At 43.0% G+C, this 8,921-nt stretch overlaps 2 protein-coding genes across 2 annotated transcripts; one reads left to right on the forward strand and one right to left on the reverse strand.

The window, feature by feature from the left end:
* Window positions 1-1,736: 1,736 nt before the first annotated feature.
* LOC120071003 (akuammiline synthase 1-like) lies at window positions 1,737-5,361 on the reverse strand. The gene has a single exon (XM_039022986.2). The coding sequence runs from the start codon at window positions 5,359-5,361 to the stop codon at window positions 4,075-4,077; it is 1,287 nt and encodes a 428-aa protein (XP_038878914.2). The 3' UTR covers window positions 1,737-4,074.
* LOC120071002 (GRAS family protein RAD1-like) lies at window positions 2,135-5,393 on the forward strand. The gene has a single exon (XM_039022985.2). It carries the CDS (start codon window positions 2,135-2,137, stop codon window positions 3,674-3,676), a length of 1,542 nt encoding a protein of 513 aa, XP_038878913.1. The 3' UTR covers window positions 3,677-5,393.
* The last annotated feature ends 3,528 nt before the right edge of the window (window positions 5,394-8,921 follow it).

Consider the following 8,921-nt stretch of genomic DNA (forward strand, 5'->3'; position numbering starts at 1 on the left):
TCTTCCAGCACAATTGCATATTTCCTCGCTTCATCGCATAACTCTAGCATGCATAGAGTATCCAGCGTCTTGCGCTTATAGCCGCACACTGATTAGCACGCACACCCAACCTCAACGCTCAGCCTTGCGCTCATCGTCTAGCCTTGCGCACATCGTATACCCCATCATCTAGCGCTTAGCGCTTATCGTGCAACCCCACATGCACCATGCGATCACCCTCAGGCAACGCCCCAACACCCAACGCCTTGCTTGCGCCTGGCCCATACTCGTTGCATGATAGCCCTTCCTCGCTGCACGATCACACAAGCCTCAATGCATCCCTTGCACGCATATGCTAGGCTCAATGCCTAGCCTTGCGTTAATGCCCTGCATACCTTACCCGCATGCTCACTAACCTCGCAAGCCCCTTGGCTGCCGCATACCTTGTCAACGCATCATGAAAATTCCATCAACTCATGCGCTCATGCTTAGCTCCAACTCATAGTTTGTCCTTGGCTTTAACACTTAGCCTCACACAACCTCTACAAGCCTTGATTGCCACACACAATGCCTTATGCATCAATGCTTCCCAACACCAACGCATGTCTACTCTTGGCTTCTATACTTAGTCAAATTTTCACTTGTTAAACTATCTAAAACTCACCCGAGACTAGGTTTTTCCAACACTTAGAATTTTCTTCCTCTATCTTCCTACTTTCTTTACTTCCTTTCACAACTTTACTTTAACATATCCTTAATCTTTACTTAGCATACCTATTACTCACTTATGTAGGAAAAATGGAGTACGAGGTTTACACATAGCCTCACCTTGTCATCAACACTCGTCAATGCAAGGCTTTTACCTTTACCATCGCATGCTACCCCTTGGTCGTATGCCCCTCTCGGCCATTGCATGCCTTGGCATGCCTTACCTAAGGCCAACACCTTGGCCTCCCTTGTTCACAATGCTTGTTTAGCCAACACGTCACAACCCCTCACCTAGGGCCTTGCTTTGCCGCATGCACAACCTTGCTCACTAACCTCTCATGGCTTGATCAACACATTGCCTATACTAGCGTATGGCAAGCACTTCGACCAACACTTAGCCTCATGGTCTCACGTCCATCATGGCCCGAACTAACCTCTACAAACCTTGGCTGCCACACACCAAATGCCTCATGCTCAACGCATGGCTCCTTCACTTAGACAAATTTTCACCTACTTAAGGTTAAACACTTAGTCTAAAAATCAACATCTTCCTCCATGCCTATCATGCACTCCACTAACCTCCATAGAGCATGACTTCCGCCCACAAGGCCCTATGCACCTACGCATAAACTCTCCCAACGTATGGCCCACTTTGGCTTCCATGCTTAGCCAATTTTCCTTCACCAAGTGCTTTTTAGCATATTACCCGAGAGCTACAATCTCAACACTTAGAACGTTTTCTTCTTTTCCATTCATTCTCAAGCTTCTTCCTTACATACATAATATTAACTTACTCTTTACTTTACTTACTAATTATCACACTTAAATAGGGAAACTAGGGTTCGAGGTTTAAATGGAGAGAATGGTTTTTTTTTTTTTTTTTTTTTTTTTTTTTTTTTTTTTTTTAAAAAAAAAGAAAAAAAGAAAAAATAAACAACTATATAAAAAAATTAAAATAATATAGTGGTGTATGGCGAAAATATCTGATTGTCAGGAAGTATTTTCTTAAGAACTTGTATGCAACTTAAACAAAGAAAAAAAAAAAAAACTTCTGTGCAATAGGAATGACATTATTATAGAGTTAAAAAGAAAAAATTAAGCAAGTACCCAAAATGCCAACAAGACACATCAAGCAAACTGAAAATGACATATTAACTCCCAAGGTATATTCTTTCTGAGTTACTAAACTAACCAACCAACCATTTGAAGTTCCCAAACCTTAGGAGCTTCTTAGTTTCTACCTTGTCCCAAAAATTGCTCCCAATTTCTTGTGTTAATTCTACATTTTGGGTCTCTTGTTAGAACTTATAATAAAAGATAACAATAATAATAATGTATACCAAAACTTAGGAAGTTCCACCCAACAATGCTATAACAATCACCCTCCTTCAATGTTTTACAATTTCCCTTCAGTTCCATCAGGAGCGACAGAGACACCAAACCAACAATGGCTCTTGATGGTGACGGGGGCAGCTTCTTCTCTGCGGACTTCACCTCCACTGGAAAGGAGGATGAGGATACCGTAGGTGACGGTGGAGCCACCCATTGGCTCTCCTTGTTGGATGATACTACTGCAGCAAGCAGATGGGTCATTTCCTTCTCCGACGAATTCAGACACAAGAGACTTAAAATTGAACCCGAATCAATCCCAGTTGAAGATGGTAGTGGAAACAGTAGCAACAATAGAAGTAGCCTCAGCCTCAGCCGTAGCAGCAGCTCTGATAGCTTGAGTACTGGCTTCCGAGCTCACATCTGGACTTACAATCAGCGCTATTTGGCGGCAGAGGCCGTTGAGGAAGCCGCTGCTGCTATCATTAATGCGGAGGAAAGTGCAGCGGAGGAGGATGCTAGTGCTGATGGAATGAGGCTTTTACACCTTCTTGTTGCCTGTGCTGAGGCTGTGGCTTGCCGTGATAGGTCTTATGCTTCAATTCTTCTATCTGAGCTTCGAGCCAATGCTTTGGTATTTGGGTCTTCCTTCCAACGAGTGGCTTCATGTTTTGTCCAGGGCTTGGCCGACCGCCTCGCTTTGGTTCAGCCACTTGGCTACGTTGGCTTTGGTCTGCCCATCATGACGAGAGTGGATCATTCCTTTGATAGGAAGAAAAAGGATGAAGCTCTAAATCTTGCCTATGAGATTTACCCACATATCCAATTTGGGCATTTTGTGGCCAATTCATCAATATTGGAAGTCTTTGAGGGAGAGAATTCTGTCCATGTGTTGGATTTGGGAATGGCGTTTGGTTTGCCGTACGGCCATCAATGGCACAGCCTTATCAAGAGCCTCGCCGAGTCTCCGAATCGGCGGCTGCTTCGAGTAACTGGCATTGGTCTCTCTATAAACAGATACAGAGTGATGGGGGAGAAGTTGAAATCTCACGCAGAAGGGGTTGGGGTTCAAGTGGAGGTTTTAGCTGTAGAGGGAAATTTAGAAAATCTCCGACCCCAAGACATAAAAATTCACGATGGTGAAGCTTTGGTCATCACCAGCATTTTTCAGATGCATTGTGTGGTTAAAGAAAGCAGAGGAGCTTTAACCTCTGTACTTCGCATGATTTATGACCTTTCACCCAAGGCTCTTGTTCTGGTGGAGCAAGATTCAAATCACAATGGACCCTTTTTCTTAGGGAGATTTATGGAAGCTCTTCACTATTATTCTGCCATATTTGATTCATTGGATGCCATGTTGCCCAAATATGACACCAGAAGAGCAAAGATCGAGCAATTCTATTTTGCTGAGGAGATAAAGAACATAGTGAGCTGCGAGGGGATGGCGAGGGTTGAGAGGCATGAGAGAGTAGACCAATGGCGGAGGAGGATGAGTAGGGCAGGGTTTCAAGCTTCACCCATTAAAGTAATGGCTCAGGCAAAGCAATGGATTGGGAAGTTTAAGTCTAATGAAGGCTATACTATTGTGGAAGAAAAAGGGTGTTTGGTTCTTGGTTGGAAATCCAAGCCCATTGTTGCAGCCTCCTGCTGGAAATGCTAAAAAACTATAATAAGTTTGTTGTCCAATTAGTTCTCAAAGAGGAAACTAATGAAAGGAAAAAAAACAAAACAAAACAAAACTGTTTGTTGGTTGGTTGTCTCTTTCTGTGTTGTGCTTGTTTATTGCATTTGTCACCACCCATGTTTGTTTCATAAATAACCAAATTCGGGATTGAGTTTGATGAAAACATGGAGCTCTTTCTTTCTTTTGTAAGTTTTTGAAATTCCAAGTGTTGAGTGTTTGGCGTTGGTCTGTTCCTCGAACAGATAGGAATAAAAAAATTTGAAGTGTTTGTTGTTTGGTGTGAAAAAATGGCTTGGGATTTGGTTTTGAGTTTGGATTTCATTTTAGAAACAGAAAAGAAACACAGAAAGAAAGAAGCCAGATAACATTCAAAGCTAATCTGAGCAAAATGAAAGAAGCTCTTCGTCTTTTTCGAAGATGGCCATGTCTTCTTCCTTCAAGTTCACCCAAGCTTCAACACCATCACCATCAGAAGTATCCATTAAAACGACTGCGTTTCGAAAAGGCCTACTCGGACTGCAAACCCAAGTGGGCTTTCCCCATCCAAAATCAGCTTCATAAACTGGAAATCTACACCAACTTGTAAAGCTCCAGAGATATATCTCTCCGCTGGAGAGTTGTTTGTCCACTTGCTTCATCAAATCCAACAAGTGTTCTGAATCTTCTAGTTTCTTCACAAAACCAGAGTCGATTTCTTGTATAGCGGTCCTCACTTTAGCCACCAGAAGAGGTAAATCTTCATTGATCTCCACCGGGGATGTTGCTATTGTAAACCAAGAGACATTGCCAAAAGAATTTTCCGGCAATGGCGGATCCATCCTCGTTCGCAAGTCCACCGGATATAGCGCTCCAAACACCTTTGCTTTCACTGGTCTCGTTCGAGCCAATGCCATTAACCGAAGCCAAAGGAAGGCCGAAACAGCCACCACACGCGACGGAGGTTCTGCAGCGGAGCCACCATCGGTATTGACAGCGAGAGATTTTAACACGTCTATGTCGGATTTGGAAAACACAAGTCTCTTAGTCGAGATCTTCTCTTTTGAAGCCTCAATTCCTCGCTTAAAACCTGGAATTTTTCTACATGGGAAGAGTTTCGCAGCATCAAAATTAGGCTCCAAAATCGAGTTACTACCTCCTCTAGCATCAGCGGCCCAGGCTTTAACAAATCCTGCTGCAGAAGCCCCATCGACGAGCTTATGGGAAACACAAACAGCCACTGCTACACCACCGCAACTGAAGCGATTGAACTGAATGGCGAGTAGAAACTTCGAATCTGCAGAATTAGAGGTGAAAACCAGCGGCAGCAAACAGTGCAAAGTGCGAATTTCAGGATTGTTCAAGAGAAGTGAAATCTCGCAATCGAGTTTGGATTCAGAAAATGAGACTCCAGCGTCGTTGCAATCGACATAGAAGCGCTCGACCATGGTTCCGGCCAAGGGATAGAAGCGAGTTAGGGTTCGAGAGAGAGAATCCCTAATCTGGATAGCTTTGAGCGATTGATGAGCGAGATTTTCGGATTCCTGAGGAGGATAGAAGAAAATGGCAGGCATGTAAGAGGGCGGCGCCATTTGATCGATCAATGAAAGTTGGCAATAATCTGGAGTAGAAGATGAGGGTTTGATTATGTCCATTGAAATGATCTCCACATTGATATTCTCCATGAAAGCAAATGCACAATCACAACTGCGAGTTTGAATCACAGAAGCCAAGCCAAGCCTTTTCTTCTCTTCTGCTGTAGGATGACAATGATTGGGGAGAAAGTACTTCTTTAATGCAACTTTATTTATTTATTTTATTTGAAATGATGTACCTTCCGACAATGATTGAGAAAATTTGATTAAAAAAAAAAAAATGCAGCTTTTGTTTATAGTTTTTTATTAGGTTACCTATTTAAAAAATACAGTTTTTGTTTAAGCTCTTTGATTAAGTTACTTTACTTTGAGGGTACTTTAAATTTAAACACACATACACATACATGTATCATTTAATTTAATTAATCTTTATTTAATCTTAGTTAATAACTTCTTTTTTCAATAATGGTGAATGGAGAAATTTAATATTTGACTTCGAGATTGATTGTATAAATACTATGCCAATTAAAAATCTTAATTGTCAAATAGAATAATTTTTCATTAAGGTTTTTCATGTATGATTTTTTTTTTTTTTTATACACGAGAAAGAAAGACGAGAAAGTTTTGAGAAATAAGAAAATACGTGCATTTGTTATTTATTGATGGTATTAGTTCGACAAAAATGATTGTATTTCTACCACAATAGTCCTCACTCCATCTCATCTAGAAACCCTGTATTCTAAAAACCATAAGAATTGATTAGGGCGGTTTTCAAATAAAAGAAAATGAATTAGATTATTTATATAGTAAAATTTCACTATCTATGAACGATAGACCACAATAGACATCTATCAGCGTCAGTAATAAATGTCTATCATAGTCTATCACCGATAGACAATGACATTTTGCTATACTTGAAAATATTTTAAGTAGTTTTATTCTTTAAAATAATTTTTCAATTAATTATGAATTATTTTAAGTAAATGTGATTAGTGGCTCTGAGGGATGGTGGATAGACATTGGTGCTACGTGTAACGGTCATGCTTGTCCAGGGCCTGTTGCCCATGATCGCATGCCCAATCCAACCCCTTTCTAGCATACTTTCATATCCTGTATTGTATTAGTTTAGTTAGCTTGCTTTCTTTACATTTTCATTGTAAGTGACCACTCGCCCTTTTGCATATGCAAGGGCGCCAGTTGGCTTTTTGTTCAGAATGCACTATATGGGGATAAGACTAACCATCACTTCCTCATACCCGGAGTAGTACTCTATAAAACCGTTGTTGTTGCTTATTGCTTTCTAGTCTACTACAATCTGTCTTTCTTTATTCACACTCATAAATCTTCTTACGAAAACCTTTTCTCTAAACCCGTTTTCTAAACCCGTTTTCCCTAAAATGGGGGTGGAGGTTGCAAGAGGCACTCGGTATGCCATCGACAGTCCGTATTCGAGTTGGTTAGCTTGTTCGTGAGCGGGAACAAGTGCCGCACAATCGCTAAGAGAAGCTTCCGAAAGAGCGATTGTGACAGTTGGTATCAGAGCCAGGTTGGCTTATAGAGGGAAGATCAGCGATCATGTCGGCGACGAAGAACCTGAACAAGTCCCATGTGGACAGATTGGTAGAGATGGAAGAACAAATGCTCTACCTGAGAGAGGTCCCAGATAATGTTCGTTTCCTTGAGATTCGGCTACAAGAAGTTGCCGAGAAAGCCGATGGAATTGATGCGGTGGTAGGCCGCCTAGACGGATTACCCGTCAGAGAATTGATGATGAGGGTAGAGACCCTCGAGACCAAGACAGTACGGTCCGACAGCTTTGAACGAGGCGATAGCTCCTCGGACTCTGTTGCCCACATAGAGGAGCGTGTCGAAGAGCTGGACAGCTCCCAAAAAGCAATACTTCAGATGGTAACCGATTTATCTGAAGACTTTCGATCGACCCTGGATGTCGTCAGAGCCGAGATAGCGGATGTGAGTGCTAGGGTGAATCTCACCATCCGAGTGGTAGGGAACCAAGCCCCACCTGGGGGAGCAATGGCAGTGAGCCGAATAAAAATCCCAGAACCGAAACCCTTCTGTGGGGTGCGAGAAGCGAAAGCCCTAGAAAATTTTATCTTCGACCTTGAGCAATACTTCAAGGCGACGAACACAGTGACTGAAGAGTCGAAAGTCACAATAGCAACGATGCATCTAGTTGAAGATGCGAAACTGTGGTGGAGATCACGATTTACAGACATACAGGAAGGACGTTGCACTATTGATACTTGGGATAGATTGAAACAAGAACTTCGTTCGCAGTTCTTCCCTGAAAATGTCGAGATCTTGGCTCGACGAAAACTCCGAGAGCTAAAGCAAACAGGTAACATCAGGGACTATGTAAAACAGTTTGCAGGACTCATGTTGGACATACGAGATATGTCTGAAAAAGACAAGGTCTTTTGCTTTGTGGAAGGGCTGAAACCGTGGGCGAAATCAAAACTATATGAACAGAGAGTACAGGATCTCCCCTCTGCCTATGCGGCAGCTGAACGGCTGTACGACCTTAGCACTGACTCACAAGATGTGAGGAAGCAATCAACTTCCTCCAATGGGGGAAACAGAAACAGCCGTTCCAGTCCTCCCAGACCTGGGGGAGGAGACAAGAACACACGGGGGGACCGTAAATCATCCCAACCGAGATCAGGAAACAACTGGCGGGGGCCGCCACAACAGCATAACAATTACAATCGCCCCCTATCTTGTTTCATATGTAGAGGGCCACACAGGGCGGGCGAATGTCCAAATCGAACTGCGTTCAATGCTTTTCAAGCCACATTAGCCTCTACCTCCGAAGTCAAGGCTGAACTGGAGGAGACGGTAACCGAGCCAGCGACAGAAATTGAGAATCCCAGGATGGGGGCATTGAAATTCCTATCTGCACTCCAGAAGAATATGGGAAAGGCGACGGAGACACTAGAGAAAGGTCTCATGTATGTGGACGCTTGGGTCAACCAAAGATCGGCCAAAACCACTATGGTTGACTCTGGGGCTACCCATAACTTCATGGCTGAAACGGAAGCTCGCCGCCTGAACTTGAATTGGGAAAGAGATGCAGGGAAGATGAAAGCTGTGAATTCCGCAGCCCTACCAATTATGGGGATAGCGAAGAGAACTCCGGTGAAGTTAGGAGACTGGAAGGGCTTCGTTGACATCGTAATTGTCAAGATGGATGATTTCGACGTGGTACTGGGGATGGAATTTCTACTTGAACATAAAGTCATACCAATGCCCCTCGCCAAATGCTTAGTAATTACTGGATCTACACCGACCGTAGTCCAAGCCAGTATCAAGCAGCCAAATGGGGTGAGAATGATCTTAGCTCTCCAATTGAAGAGGGGCTTGGCCCACGACGAACCCACGTTCATGGCCATCCCGATAGAATCAGTTGAGTCCACTGAAGAGGAGATCCCCCAAGACGTTCTATTTGTCTTGGAAGAGTATCGGGACGTCATGCCGAAAAGCTTACCCAAGTCCTTACCCCCACTTTGTTCAGAATGCACTATATGGGGATAAGACTAACCATCACTTCCTCATACCCGGAGTAGTACTCTATAAAGCCATTGTTGTTGCTTATTGCTTTCTAGTCTACTACAATCTTTCTTTCTTTATTC

The sequence above is a fragment of the Benincasa hispida genome, chromosome 2 (genome assembly GCF_027475165.1).
Source record: "Benincasa hispida cultivar pf3 chromosome 2, pf3_genome.v1.1, whole genome shotgun sequence".
NCBI classification, from domain to species: Eukaryota; Viridiplantae; Streptophyta; class Magnoliopsida; order Cucurbitales; family Cucurbitaceae; genus Benincasa; species Benincasa hispida.

Bases quoted from the DNA above. Each gene is read 5' to 3' on its own strand.
- LOC120071002 (XM_039022985.2), top strand. From the start codon at position 2,135: ATGGCTCTTGATGGTGACGGGGGCAGCTTCTTCTCTGCGGACTTCACC.
- LOC120071003 (XM_039022986.2), bottom strand. From the start codon at position 5,361: ATGGAGAATATCAATGTGGAGATCATTTCAATGGACATAATCAAACCC.